Source organism: Rutilus rutilus, assembly GCF_951802725.1.
Source record: "Rutilus rutilus genome assembly, chromosome: 12".
NCBI lineage: Eukaryota > Metazoa > Chordata > Actinopteri > Cypriniformes > Leuciscidae > Rutilus > Rutilus rutilus.
Genome location: NC_140217.1, coordinates 32042631 through 32058485, shown reverse-complemented (window position 1 = coordinate 32058485; position 15855 = coordinate 32042631). Strand labels below are relative to the sequence as shown.

At 36.9% G+C, this 15855-nt stretch overlaps 2 protein-coding genes across 2 annotated transcripts; both read left to right on the top strand.

The window, feature by feature from the left end:
- Positions 1–2059: 2059 nt before the first annotated feature.
- gpr61l (G protein-coupled receptor 61-like) lies at positions 2060–4960 on the top strand. Its single transcript, XM_084426377.1, has 2 exons — positions 2060–2181; positions 3479–4960. Exon 2 carries the CDS (start codon positions 3568–3570, stop codon positions 4852–4854), a length of 1287 nt encoding a protein of 428 aa, XP_084282503.1. The 5' UTR covers positions 2060–2181; positions 3479–3567; the 3' UTR covers positions 4855–4960.
- A 6548-nt stretch (positions 4961–11508) lies between these two features.
- Positions 11509–15285, top strand: LOC311301662 (caveolin-2-like; the record flags this gene model as incomplete). Its single annotated transcript, XM_084426938.1, is given in 6 exon segments — positions 11509–11577; positions 11636–11716; positions 13870–13916; positions 13918–13988; positions 13991–14036; positions 15087–15285. Coding segments are annotated over 6 exon segments (513 nt in total).
- Between the last annotated feature and the right edge of the window lie 570 nt (positions 15286–15855).

Sequence of the window (15855 nt, the reverse complement as noted above, 5' to 3'; positions counted from 1 at the left end):
TATATATATATATATATATATATATATAGGTGTTGGACAGTAAAAACTGAAACGCCTGCATTAGTCCACAGTAATATATTAGTATGGTGTAGGGCCTCCTTTTGCGGCCAATACAGCATCAATGCATCTCAAAAATATTCAGATGTGGTGACTGTGCAGGCCATGGGAGATGTTCAACTTCACTTTTATATTCATCAAACCATCTGTCACAAGTCATGCTGTGTGTATTGGTGCATTATCATGCTGATACACTGTACCAACTTCAGGGTACAATGCTTGAACCATTAGGTGCACATGGTCCTCCAGAATGGTCCGGTAGTCCTTGGCAGTGACGCCCATCAAGCACAGTAGTGAATGCCATGATATTGCAGCCCAAACCATCACTGGTCCACTGCCGTGCTTCACTCTGAGCAGAAACAGTCTGGGTTTTGAGGCTTTTTTGGGGGATTCTCCACAACGAAACTCCCATGGATGTGGGAAAGACTGTGAAGGTGGACTCATCAAAGAACAGTATGTTTCGCATTATCCATAGCCCAAGATTTGCACTGTTGGCACCATTGGCACTTGACATTTGGCATTGGCACAAGTGACCATTTTTTATGTTTTTTGGATACAACCTGGGGTTAGTACCTGGACATCCCTTTCAGAAAGCTTCCTCTTGCGTCGGCAGTTACTCCTGTCCTGTCGGATGTGGTTCGTCCTACGTGGTGGCATGCTGGCGTCACCCTGGATATTATAGCTCTGGATGCACCCCAAAGACTTGCTGTCAGTCACAGATGAGCCAGCGAGATGCGCACCAACAATTTGCCCTCTTGTGAAGTCTGATATGTCTCCCATTATGTTGTGTGGATTGCAATATTTTATGTACAGCTGCTATTGCTCTGCTAATTCAACCTTCACACTCTGGTCTTACTGATGGAATGTAAAATCAGTGAAGATTCGCCACCAGGCTGCGCATACAGGCGTGAAACCTCCAACACTATATTGGTCAGTGTTTCAGTTTCATTGTCCAACCCCTGTTCAATGTCAAACAATGTTTTAATTAAATGTAATACAATATAATTGTGTATTGTATAATACACAAATGCAGATTTTTTTTGTATGCACACTATTATAGACATGTCTGCATTTAATAGCCTCTTCAGCATTTTAACACATAAATCTCAATTTCTTGTAAGCATACATGAACTTTTGTCTAAACTAAGTTTATGTAATTATTTGTCTACATTGTGTTTACCTTTATATTTTTTTATATAAATTTTTTATATTAATTTGTTTTTGGGCAACTTGTCTCCACAACATATGGAATAACAAGCAGCTACCAATAGAAGAAATATTAAGAAAATCGTTCTGCTTTGAGATTTTTCAGACCTTTATGTATGAGAAACTCAATTGAAATACAAATGATAATTACAAAACAATATGTTCCTCTTTCTGTAAAATATAATGAATTATGTTGTTATCCATTTTCAAAAACCTAGGGAAACAACTTTTCATTGCTAAACTTCCAAACATCTGGTATCTTTGAATGGTCCAGGATATCTTTTATAAGATACACGAGACATGTAGGGTCTCTTGAGAATTCACAAAAAATTATAATAATACATTTTATTTTATTATAATACAAAAATGACTTGGTCGAGCTACAATGGACCATTAAAATATCTTTTAGTTTTAATGGTGTGCAGTAGGACCCAGGGGATGACTGCCACACTGGAGGACAGAGGAGTATGTGTCTGTTTGAAAGAGGAAGAAAAAAAATCACAGAGATACAATGTGTGACAGTCACAGCCCTCCACAGCACCGGACACTGTGGAAGAGCATCCTGACGGACACCGGCCTAAGTGGTGTGAATACTGATCAACACTACTGGAAACAGGAAGAGCAGGTGGGACCATATCCTTTCTGCTTCACCTGGGTTTTGTTAGATGGAAAGGGAAACCTATTTGAACTTTGCTTCTTAGAGCCGGGGCTTTCCTGGATGATAATACTTTTTGATGGATCATGATCCACTCTGGTTGCTCTCCACTGAACTCACCTGAGATGTCGAGCGGCCTCCTGTGGGCTTGCACTGCACTTGTGTTGATGTCTGCTGAAGTTTCTACAGATGTGAAAATACGTCCAGATGTTCAGATCTGATTGGAGAATCAAAGAAAAATCAAAAGTCCCAGACGTTGACAGGTAAGAAAACTCACATTGTCTTCTTTCTCTAATGTTATGTGTCAGGGCAACATGTGGGGTTAAGTCAGAACAGCGGAACACAACCTGACATGACAGTAGGTCATTCATTTTAATTTAGTGCAAAATGTGTTTTTGAATTTCTAGCGAAGTGAGTAAAAGCTCCTGCCGTTGATGTCTGTGGGTCGGGGGAGGGGACGGGTCAGCGCGTATAGGTGGGTGTTGTGGGGAGGTCAAGGCACACAATCAGGTATGACTCATGTGTGACTCCCACTGACAAAAAAACAACAATAACAGCAGTCATGTATTCCTCCAACTTCATTGATCTCTGACGGTCAACAACCCATTTGTTCAAAAAAAAAAAAACATGCTCCCGTTGGGTGAAAGCAATCTGTCAGTTGCCAACAAGAAAGGACAGGATGTTGTTCTGCCCTCATTAGCATATAGAGAGACCTGGTGAGTGGGTTGGGGAAAAAAATAATAGATGAGATTTTCCATGAAGACTGAAGTAAAAGCACATTGACACTGTGATTTTGGGAATGATCTGTACTTTCTTGAAGAAATGATTACCAATATGCACTCAGGATTTGCATGAGGGAATTTCCTTTCCATTTGGACTCAAGTGTTTAGTGTGTGTATGTAATAACAGCTTTAGTGTTCTGATAATAATTGCATGTTTAGTTTGACATGAAAGGGAATTTTGCTCTCTCTCACTGAATGATGAGTGATGGAGGCGTTACAGATTAACATAATTAATCATTATGGGTATGAAACAGTCACCAATCCTTTTAATGACCCTTTGCACTGAATCATGGCATAATATTCTGTTATCCTCTTAAAGAATATGGTTTGCAATATGCAGCATCACTTTCTTTACAACTTTAGGGTTTCAAAAAACTGTTTTTTGATATATTTTGTTTGAAAGCTACACAGAGTCACTTTGATATTGATATTTTTCATATATTAATAAATAAAAAAAATTCTAACTTTACATCAACATCAGTATCTATATCAACTTATCTATCTATCGATGCGGTTTGTTGATATATTTTTTCATATTTTTATTTGTAACAATTTTCAGCTTACAATAGTTGTTTCCACAACAATTGCTTTTATCAATATAAATATGACTTACAAAAATAATATATATATATATACACATATGTCACATTTTTGACAAACATGTCTGTTAAATGTATGTAAATGTAAATCTATCTCTATATAAGTATCTATAAACTTTGCTCTGTGACATGACATCACACGAAATACAGTATTAATAGATCTGCTCGTTTCTTCTCAGAGATGGTTTCAACACAAACGCTTGACAAACTGAAGAGAACACAACATTTACGCATGGAGAAGACTGGTTCTATCTCGAGCCGGTGAAGTATGGAGAAAGCTGTGCCAGGTCTGATGCTGGGTCTCCTGACCAATCACACAACTCCAAATGACACGTCCGGCCAGCGGATCACAACCAAGCCTACCCCTCCTAGCATGGAGGAGGTCATCCACTCGGAATCACAGATTAAGGATCTTGTTGGGCTGTTTTGCATGGTGACCCTTAACCTGGCAGCACTATTGGGCAACAGCGGAGTCATGGTGGCCATTGCCCGAGCTCCTCACATGAAAAAATATGTGTTTGTGTGTCATCTTTGTGCAGTTGACTTGCTTTGTGCTATATTGTTGATGCCTCTCGGGATAGTGTCTAGTTCTCCGTTCTTTAGCACTGTAGCGTTCACCGTTCTGGAGTGCCAGGTGTACATCTTTTTAAACGTGTTCCTCATCTGTGCCTCAATTCTTACCGTGACTGCGATCAGTATTGAACGCTACTACTATATTGTTCATCCTATGCGATACGAGGTAAAGATGACTCTAAACCTTGCGCTAGGAGTTATGGTCTTCATTTGGGTCAAATCCATCCTGCTGGCTTTGGTTACGCTTCTCGGTTGGCCAGCGTATGGGAACCAGAGCTCCATCGCAGCGGCCCATTGCTCTTTACACTGGAGCCACAGTCGCCTCAGGAAGGTTTTCGCTATTCTCTTCAGCGTGCTTTGCTTCTTGGTCCCCGCTGTTGTGATTTTTGCAGTATATTGCAATGTATACAAAGTCGCACGAACAGCTGCCCGTCAGCACGTACCACTGCCTAGCTGGACGGCCAACCAAGCTAAGCGTCGCTCGGATTCCATCAACAGCCAGACCACTATCATCACCACCACCCGCAGCCTGCCCCAGAGATTGTCTCCTGAGAGAGTTTTTGGTGGCGGAAAGGCTGCCATCACCCTGGTTGTCATTGTGGGCCAGTTTCTCATCTGCTGGCTCCCGTACTTCAGTTTCCACCTTTACATGTCCATCACCACTCCGCTTCAGAGCCCAGGGGACATCGAAGAAGCCGTCACTTGGCTAGCGTATTCCTCGTTTGCTGTGAATCCGTTCTTTTACGGCCTTCTGAACCGACAGATCCGCGAGGAACTGATAAAACTGAGAAAATGTTGCGCCAGTAGACCTGTTGAACTTCGAGCCTCCAGTCACGAAGGTTCCATCCATGAAAACTTTCTTCAGTTTCTGCAAAGGACCAGCAGCACGGCTGAGACCACCAGACCCAGTTGTGGCAATTCCAGTCCGAGGAATACTGTGGATCAGGGTGCCAGGTTACCTGGCCAGATCCCTGAGGAATGACTTGGAAAATGTGTGAGTACTTGTCTGAATAAAGAAGAGCATTATATATGTGCATGACTAATTATGTATTAAAGCGTTAGTTCACACACAAATGAAAATTCTGTCATTGATTACTCACCCTCATGTTGTTCCAAACCCATAAGATTTTCATTCATCTTCAGAATGAAATTTGAGAGCTTTAACACACAAGAATGAACCTCATTGGTTCTTGCTGAAGTTTAAATGTGATGCGTAACACACGAGGGACAGAAATCGCTCAGATTTTATTCAAAATATCTTCAATTGTGTTCTGAAGATGAATGAAAGTCTTACAGGTTTGGAAAGACATGAACGTGAGTTAATGAAGACAGAATTTTCATTTTTGGGTGAGCTAACCCTTTAAATCCATGCAAATTCAGATCTAAATGATCTTCAGACTAGTGTAATCTATTTATCCATAATTTGCTGTTATGGTTCCTATTGATAAGTGGCAATAGTAAGTATTCATGATAAGATTAAATATCAAAATCCTTTTGTTACATGTTGATTTATTTCCATCTGTTAAAATGTTAATTGAGAATTACTCTCAGTCATTATTCATTCATTTCAACACTCGTACTCAATAATTACCATTATTTAATTTATGGCTGTTAATTGTGTGTGCAGCCACTATATTGGTGACACAAATAGTCATTAATATTAATATGTATATATTTTTTTCTCTGTGAAAATAAAACATTTTTCTTACATAGCATTTGAAATGTGCTTTAATACCTCACTCTAAGCCCACTGTATTGTACATTAAGAAGTTTCTCACTTCATCACCAAGCCTAATTCAGTTTTCATTCAGGAAAAAACGTGTATCTGAGGGAGCTCTGGTGTTCATTGCTAATTCTTTGTTGCCCTGTAACCATGGAAATGTGATGAGACAGGGACTTGCATAGCAACAGGGCGCCTTTGAGTATCGTCCAAGCAGATTGGCTGAAATAAAGGGTTTCAGGCTAGCTCTTTTTATAAGCTGCACTATAATAACCGTTTTATGCAGGATGAAATTACCTATAGTTTGAGGCTTTTAATGGAACCTTTGAGAGCAATACTGGAAATCATTACCATGCCACAGAATGAGATAACATGCAATTTTATGGTCTTTTGCTTTTTAGTGTACAACTTTAACAAACAGAGGGCAAAAATCAGGAGCCAGCTTGTTTGTCCTCAGCAAACAGCAACAATGACCTCTTTACCGGTTCATATTGCACACTAGGTGTTGAATTTGTTTTAATTATGTAACTTAGGCTGTACAGTATATTCCATTCTTTAGTTAGTAAACATGGCAGGTCCGTTTGCTGCACGTGTTGATGGCCGTGGTGTGAAGGAACTGCATGTACAAATAAAAGTGTTTCAGGTCACATTTCACCCCTAAATAAACAAGAAATACTGTTGTGAATGAATTACTTGTGAGTTTTTTTTGTAATCCCCTTTATTCTCAGTGGTCATTTTAGGGTGAAATATGACATGAACAAGGAAGGTTCAGGCATGAAATGAGACAGATTTATGATCTATGCAGATAGTCACTGCACTAACTACAGTATGTGAAGGAAAAGACAGAATGGAACCATATTCTCAGAAGCTAGCATCTTATAGTCTCTGCTTCAAAACAGGCCTTTCTCATCAGTGATTCGATAGAGAGTGACCCGATCCGTCACTTCTAACAATAAAACCACGAGCCATGCATGAGGAGCGAGAGAGTCAGAAACAGAGGGGGAGGGCAGATAGAGAGAGAGAGAGAGAGGCAGGTACATGTGGCGTGATTAGGGATTCATAAACTTGAGTGTCCCTGTTATGATCACAACAAGGCCAGGCAAAAATAGAACCTGAAAGGATTTAGACATGTTGAAGTGAAGATTAAAGGAAAATGATTAAAGAGGGGGGAATCATGGTCAGATGATCATTAGAGAACCTCACCCCCCTCCACGATGGACAATAATAAAGTGATGAAGAACTGCTTAAACATTGTGTGGGTGGACAATAGGCCATATGTTGTTATACAAACCTAAGTTGATGACGCTGAAGCCGGGTGAAATGGTACGTAATGCTTAGGTTTATGATCGAATCAGAGAAAAAAATGCACATGCGTGGTTTCTCGAGAGAGAAATCGCAGCTCATAAGCAAACTTAAGAGGCTGCTGAGACATTACGTGTCAAGTCGATGTCACGTGTCTTTATGGGATTTTTACGGCTTGTGTGTGAACGCACTCTCTGATTCCGGAAAATCACTGGCAGTGTGAATGAACCAAAATTAAACGAACACGGGTCAAATCCCGGGTCACTTTATCCGCGTATTTTCCGGAATCTCTGTGTGAAAGGGGCTTTAGTCTTTCATGACTATTGATTCCAAACTTTTTATGACCCTTACACTGTGGGACGTGGCAAATCGATAAAAGCAAACAGAACCCATTATAATCAGTGATGCTGTCTACACTGGATGCGAAACGCATCACGACAAATTCCTGACCGCAAACTGATACACCCTTTCTATTTCTGACATACTTCTGTTGTCGTGTCCAGTATAGACAGCCTCAAGCTTGCTTTCGTCACGTTGCTCGCGTCCGGTGTAGACACAGTGTTAGAATAGAATTAAATGGACCATTTTATGTCTTGAAGATTTCCTTATCAGCATATGATTTGAGCAACAGTGCTTTGATGCCCTATTAAATCTTTATTAATTCTATTGTAAATATAATCGTAGAATTAAATAGCCAATTATATAAACATCCAGGTACCTCAAATAAAATAAAAGTTTAAATAAACTTCAGTTGCTTGTTTTTAACATTGGGAACATATATGGAAGAATATGCAGTATGGCAGCCAGGGACCCCGTTGTAACATCCTACAAGGTAAAAAAAAGAAAAGAAAGTAGAAGGCTAGTAATAATATTACCGTTAATCAGATATTGTTTGTGTCCCAAATTGCCCTTATAGCCTCATATCAATATCAAATTTATTTCTACAACACAGTTCCAGTGGTGGGATTGAATGTGAGATTGAATAAATGCACTCAATAACGTCCTCAATGGTTTCGGACACCCAACTGGCTGTTCCCTCAAATATTGCCCTATTTAAAGTGTCTATGAAAAGTTTTTTGGCTTTAATATGTTAGCCTTACTGTTATCTATAAGCTAGTGTGCTCCAAAACAATGACAAAATTCGCATTTAGAAGACCAAAGCCAACGTTGAAAATGAAAATCATCCACTGACTGACGACTGACGTTACTACTTTCTACTCAATGACCTTGACAGAAATGTAGTGGAGTAAATAGTACAATATTTGTCTTTCAAATGTAGTGAGGTTAAAGTAAAATGTTTCCAGAAAAAAGAATACTCAAGCAAAGTGTACTTAAGTACGGTACTCGGTTCCACTTTATTTCGATAGTCCACTTTAGACATTCTTCTATAAGCAACTTTGCAACTACATGTTGTCAACTAACTCTCATTAGAGTATTAGTAGACTGTAGTAGACTGTTATGGTTAGGTGTTAGGGTTCGGGTTAGTAGAATAAGTAGACTTGTAGTTGCCAAGTTATTTATAGTCAGTAGAATATCTGTTGATGGACCATCAAAATAAAGTGTTAGCAGATATTAAGCAGACAGTCTACTAATACTCTGACGACAGTTAGTTGACATGTAGTTGCAAAGTTACTTATAGTTAGTAGAATGTCTAAAGTGGACTATCGAAATAAAGTGTTACCCAGTACTCAAGTAAATGTAGGCTACTTTGTTACTGTCCACCTCTGGTGGCAGGTGCTACACAAAGCCAAAGCAGAAGTTTAAGCAGAATTTTACATATTTAACACTTATTGTTAGTTCTTTCAGTGTTGTTTAGGAATAGTCAAACTCCTTATTCCCTTAATAGGTGTCAAATTTATTATTTTTATTTAATTAAATGATGTTTTATTAACAAGGTTCGGGAGGAGCACGTTCAGATAATTAACACAAGTGGAGAGCACTCAGCAATCAATGGTAAGAGGTGTATATATACTCAGCAGTCTCACCTCATTCCATTGACAGTTTTTGCAGCATCCCTCCACCACCCCTTCTCCACGCTTCTAGTCCTAAACACTTACATACGGGGGGAGTACTCTGGGTTCGGGCCGAACTCCGAGCTCGGAGCCCTCCCTCCGGACAGCACGCCAAATACGCATTAAACTTTACCCCCTCAAATTATATGTAAGTGTGAACTCGTGAATTTGTTTATGAAGTTATGAAGGTGTTGAAGGTATGAAGTTATGAAATTATGAAGGTGTCAAATTTATTATTTTTATTTAATGAATTTGTTTATGAAATGAGGACAGAGGTCTAAAATGTGTTGGTTTGCATGTGCCACGTAACAACTGAGCAGGATTTTGGGTGGGGTAAATCTGGGATAGAATGATCCATAACTGCAGTAACAGATGGAGGGGCAGGTGTGAGTGTTGGAACATAGCGCTCTGAATCCTGCTGCTGAAATCCACTTAAGATAGTTGGATTAGAGTTTATTATATCAATTTAGTGACACAAGAGGGTTTTCGTGTCATGATCAGGATTGCCTTTTTTACATCAATGCACTGAATCCACATGATTGCAGTTATGTACTATGTTTTTTATTGTTTTAATGGAAATAACATTAAAATTGTGAGTGCATATAGTGCTAAACTTAATTTAACTTTAATTGCTGATAGAGTAGATGAATTGAAATAGTGAATTCATATGCTTCATAAAGAAGCATCTTAAAATATTTAAACTAGAACAAGAATTTTGTTAAATAATACGTTAAATGTTGTTGTTTTTATACTGTACCACCAGATCACATGGGATTATTCAGTGATATCATTTTTAAAAAGCTTAATGCTGGTCGCTATTTGCTGCCATTCTATGGACGAGTGTGAGTGGGATATTTAAAAAAACTTTTGTTTTCCATAAAAGAAAGAAGGGCATGCGACCTTAGAACAACACAACGGTGAGTAAATGATCACTTAATTTTCATTTAAGGATGAACTATTCCTTTAAGTGTTCTTTTTAAAAAGTGTTTTTTTTTTTTTTTGTTACACATTTAACAATAAAAAAGTTTAACCTCTAAAGAATCACATACACTCACATGAAATGAATACTAAATTAAATTCTGAATCATACACAACCCTATGGCAGAAACTTGAATCCTTCATATCCAGAAGCCAGATGTTTTCAGGTTGAGCCGTGTGAGGAATTAGTCATGTTACACAATCAGTGTGACTATTCAAAGAGTTTCTCTGTAGTAAGGTGAAAACTGAAGTTTCTCTGTGTCAGAAAAATGAATCTCTGAGACAAGGTGCCTCCTATATTTATGGCAATAATATTGATAAGTATCATAGAATTCAGGATTTTTTGGCAGTAAATTCATCATCCTCTATCCTTGTGCATATGAGTCTCTGGAAGGACAGTCAGGAGAGATTAAAAATGTTCCAACTCTCAGATGAAAAACATGTCCTCTCACAGACAGTCAAGGCTGACAGTGGTTATTAATAGGTGGCTCTGGAAGATGATCTCTTAATGGCTATAAAGGTTGGAGAATACAGATGTTCGTGGCTGCTTCACCACAAGGACAAGAATTCTCCTTGTGATTTCATAGGCAAAAGGTAAAATAAAAAGTTTTTGTTTTTATTAAAACTTTTTTTTTTTCTCAATGAAAATCTCAAAGAATTGCAGGCAAGTATACATTACCTTGACACTCATGGCCTTTCTGGGATGTAGTATTATATATATATTACATTTTCACTGGTGTTGAGTCTTTTTTAAATGATAATTTAAATGAAAATCATTGCTATATAGCTATTTAAAATGATGTTTTAAGGGTGAGTATAACAATAATCTGTGTTAAAGTATAATAATCTGTGTTTAAGAGATTCACTTTTTTTTTACTTCCACTTTAAAACTATCATTATACAGATATATTTTCCTCAAGGTTCATGACCACTGCTGACCTTCATGCCTCCTCCAGTGGCCTGACCTTTACAACACTCCTCATTTCACTTCCCCTGTCCTTCACACTTTTCTTCAGTGCACTTCCCTTCATTTGTTTTTGGTGTCAATGTTAATTCCAATGTGTCTGTCTCCAGTCACACCATGACTGACACTTGACACATGACACTTAATCAACACTTTCATTGCATGGGATAATTTTTTTTATCAAATTGGACAGCATTTACTTACAATCACTTTTAAAGCAAAAAAAAAAAAAAAAAAAAAAAAATTGTTGGGGTTTAAGATAGTAGAGATATATAATAGATGTGCTGTATAATATACCGTTATTAATTATAAATGTATTGCATATTTATAGAAATACAACACATGCATGCAATGAAATTCATATGTTATTTAAGTTCTTTCCCCAAGTCCAAACTTAAAAAATATTTACCTATCCAACTTTTCAATGTCAATTAACTATAACCTCTGCCAAAAAAAGTAAATCATTTTCTATTTTATGTCAGTTGTCCTCTATAGGAAAGATATTTGTGATGAGACTGCACAAATATTTCCGCTATGTCCCATCTTGGTGCTAGTGACTCCATCTCTTATTGGGAAGACAATTTGTGATCTTGTTGTTCTCAGTATGTCCACAGGAAGCCTTTAAGGCAATCACACACAAACACACACATACTGCACATAATGGACCAGGGAGCATCTCGAAAGGACATCACTATAGACATAGAGATAACTGAGGAGGAGGAGGAGGAGGTGTCTTCACTCTTGGATCAGCGTGAAATTAATCCAAATGATGCTCCTGGTGTTACAGAAGAACAGGATGGCTGCTCACAGTAACACAATAGCTCTCATCAAGGACAGGGACCCAAAGGGAATCAACAAGTGTCTTAAGGTGAGTCATACAATCCACACAGTGCAGACTAATGGCCTGCTGGTCTTATCAGGCTAACAGACATATATATATATATATATATATATATATATATATATATACACACACAAAATATATGGTATATAAATGGTGGCAACAGTCCCATTTTTTAAATCTGTTCAGACACAGTAAGTATATAAATATATATATATATATATATATTAGAGGTGCACCGATATGAATTTCTCAGCCAATACCGTTAGCCAATCATTCAGAATAATATCGGCCGATGCCGATACTGATAGTTTGTTTTTTCGTATGAATAAAAAATCTCTCCCAAATACTGCTGCAAACTATACAGAGAACCCTCTCATTTGGTACACTATCATATTAGAGGTTAACATTAACAACAGAGCTATTATAATCAACTGCTATTTATTTAATATTTACACATGACTCAAATAAAAGCTGAAATGTTTGTAGCCTATACAACTCAGTTACTCACGTCAGAGGCCCACACGGAAGAAAATTAATAGTTGAATAAAGTCGTTATTTTTTGGGGGGTTTTGCGCACAAAAAGTATTCTCATCGCTTGATAAACTTAAGGTTGAGCCACTGTAGTCACTTGGACTATTTTAACGATGTATTTACTAACTTTTCTGGGCCGGCAGATGCAATAACATAGCAGCCTATAAATGAAGGAGTGAGCCAGCTCTCAGATTTCATCAAAAAATATTTAAATTGTGTTTCGAAGAAGAACGAAAGTCTTACGGGTTCTGGAACAACATGAGGGTGAGTAATTACTGACAGAATTTTCATTTTTGGGTGAACTAACCCTTTAACTAACTCAACACGAGAGATTTTGCATTTTGCATTTGCAGTGTTTTACCGCACCCTTTTGATTGACAGGATACACTCTCAGAAAAAAAGGTACAAAAGCTGTCACTGATCTATAACCTTTTCAAAAGGTACACCTTTGTACCTAAATAGTGCATATTAGTCCCTCAAAGGTACATATTGGTACCAAAAGTGTACATATTAGTTCCAAAAGTGTACATATTAGTACCTAAATGGTACATATTAGAACCCTTTTGAAGGGTACTGTCCCAGTGACAGCTTTTGTACCTTTTTTTCTGAGAGTGTATAATCGGCACTGATCATCGGCTGTTTTTAAACAATCGATACCGATTGTTGGTACCGATATATATAGGCTATATATAAATCGTATTAATATTTATATATTTTCTAGAGTGTCATTAAAGTAAAATACTAAATAAACTATTATATTACAATTATTATTTTGACAATTTAGTTGATAATAATTGAATAACCGATGACAGACAAGGCAGAATAAAAGAGATTCATCTGAAAGGTCAGAGACTTACAGGCATATGAATATTAACTTATTAAATTGCTCATATTTTAATTAAAGATGAATGCAAATTTAATGATTTTACTTTCCACTAACATAGGTTTTAATAAAAGCAAAGATGTCTGAAATGTACATCTAATTCATGGAAATACTAAATAATAACCCCAGTAATTACAATTAGTTAATTAAAAAATAACAAAACTAGTAAAAACATGCCACTTTTGCTTCAAAATAAAAACTACAACTTTTACTCCGCAACTCTAAAAACCTAAAATTTTGATGTTTAAAAAACCTGTGATAGTCAACATAATACATTGTCATAAATCACAAAATTAGATCAATCAACCTCAAAACTGTTTAGACTGACTCACAAATGCTGATATTCAGATGAACTGACAAAATGAAAAAAAAAAGTGTGTGCGCGTGCGTGCGTGCGTGTGTGAGCGAAGAACATTTTAAAATCCTAAACATTTTATAACTGAGACAAAGGCTCGATGTCAACATAAATGGGACAACTTGTGGGCCTATATTCTAGTATTATTCATAAATGTCCTAGAAACACAGTTTAATTTTCCAATTAAAATCTATCTTAATTATATAGCTGACCCTTACCTGAATGAATTTCAGTATTGCTGTCTTACATCAACACCAGTGGGCGCTACTTCGTTTGTAATGCTACACTGCCCTCGTATGTTAGACATTGGTATTGCAGGACTTTCAAAGACAAATACACATACACGGATTCTAATTTACTCAGAGTAATCAGTAATCAGTTTACCTCATGATGTATCTGTCCACTCAGGTGAGCTTTGAGGATGTGATAGCAGAGCCTGTCTCAGTGAGCAGTTTAGAAGATGTATCTGTGGACTCATGCTCTGTTTGAGGTGTCCAGGCTCTGGTTTTACCGCATCGTTTCCCTGCTGCTTTGGCTGCAGGTCTTCTCTTTGCTGTCCTCTGTTATTATTTATTGTTCACTCACTCGTGACTCACCATTTGGTGAGTCACGAGTGAGTGAACGATAAATTCCCATTAAGCAAAAATGTGACATAATCTATCGACATAATAATTAAGGGCTAATATATTAGTTTGATATATGAAAGGATCTGACAATATGTTATAAATATATGGTAGCCTATATAAAAATTATACTATTATATTACATTTTAACATGAATTAATGTCAACGTTGAACTAACATGGAGCAATCAACAATATTTTTACACCATTTAACCTTATTTTCCCCATTTACTAATTTGTAACACAAAAATTCTGTATTAGTTGTATTGTTATTATTATTAAAAATAAGTGTTAACATTCAACATTTTTTATTAAAAAATAAAATAACTTACTGATACTGTACTATTAACTTATTAATACAGTAAAAATATTGTTCTTTATAGATCATGACCTTGTAATGCATTAACCAATGTTAATGCTGAACCTGAAAAGTGTTGCCTGTTCATAGAAAATAACTGATAAACACAGTGTTTTAATCAATAGTTACTATAGTAACATTTCCACCCCTGCCTTTTAAGCCAGTCAAAAATTAAACATAATCTATAACAGCTTTTATAGTGTGTGGTGATTATTATTATTATTATTTTTTCACTTTAAATATGTTCTAATTACAATAGAATCACTGTTTTGCTCAAGTTCAGGACCAATAACACACTTACATCTGTGACAGAAGCTTAGATCATATGAGGTGACTGCTATTCCTCCATCTGTCCTTTAACATAGACAAAGCATTCCCTGTTAATGAAAATTTGAAACACGTGGGTCCAGGATTAGAGTTTTGTGGAACATCACATATTATACCATTTTTTCCAGAAAAAAATAATAGCCAAGTGCACTTAAAATTGCATGGTTTGTCAGGTAAATCAATATATTTGCCATAAAGGCTTATCTGACTCCAAAGTACAGCCAAGAAAATGTAGTCAGCTGTGTCAAAAATCTGGACTGAAGTCTAAAAGAAGTCCAGAAAGCTAATAATGACTTATCTGCCTTCTCTCCTTTTTAGGCTGATAGTTCCCAGTGTGCAGCTCTTGCTCATAAACCTGCACTGGATAAAGGTGGTCTGGCATAATGTGCTGGACACTGCGATCTTCAGAAGCTTTGGGAAGTGCTGGGGATTCATCAGAATTAGTTTGGAAAAATATGAACTGCATTACAGAACACAGCAGGACCAGCTTTTAAATGCAAAGGTTTCCAGAAAATGACTTAAATACATACAGTATACATGACATACATGTATGTCTCTTTAGTTTTATATATTGTTGGACATGCAATTGCAGCATATTTAAAATCGACTTCCAAAAACTGTACATTTAATTTCATGTTCATTTCATGTAATGCTAGATCAATTACAGTTATTCACCGTGCACATTGGTTAAACTTACTGTTAACAGGTTTTAGCATAACATTTTTACAATAGCATTTTTACAATCTTTCACCATTAAAATAATCTATTTTTTCTTACAGTGCAGTGATCTGTATGGGGTGAAAATGGGATGAAAGTTATTGTGAGAATGTGTGCTGTGGTTGACAGTTGCATGACTAAAAGCATACCAATGATGCTTGCATTGATCACATCTTTCTTTGAAAGGTTTTTAATAGTAGTCATCATCATTTGAGATATTTTATGTGTAAAGCTGACCTGATGCAAATCCCTGGTTCACACTTGGGACACCAAAATGGCTGGAAGAGCTAATAGATGAGCATCAACAATACTTTTTTTCAAGCACTTAAGAATTAATAAAATAAAAACAATACATCTCTTGAGGCAAAAG

What these genes read in the sequence shown, in the direction of transcription:
- gpr61l (XM_084426377.1), top strand. Translation starts at nt 3,568, where the DNA reads ATGGAGAAAGCTGTGCCAGGTCTGATGCTGGGTCTCCTGACCAATCAC.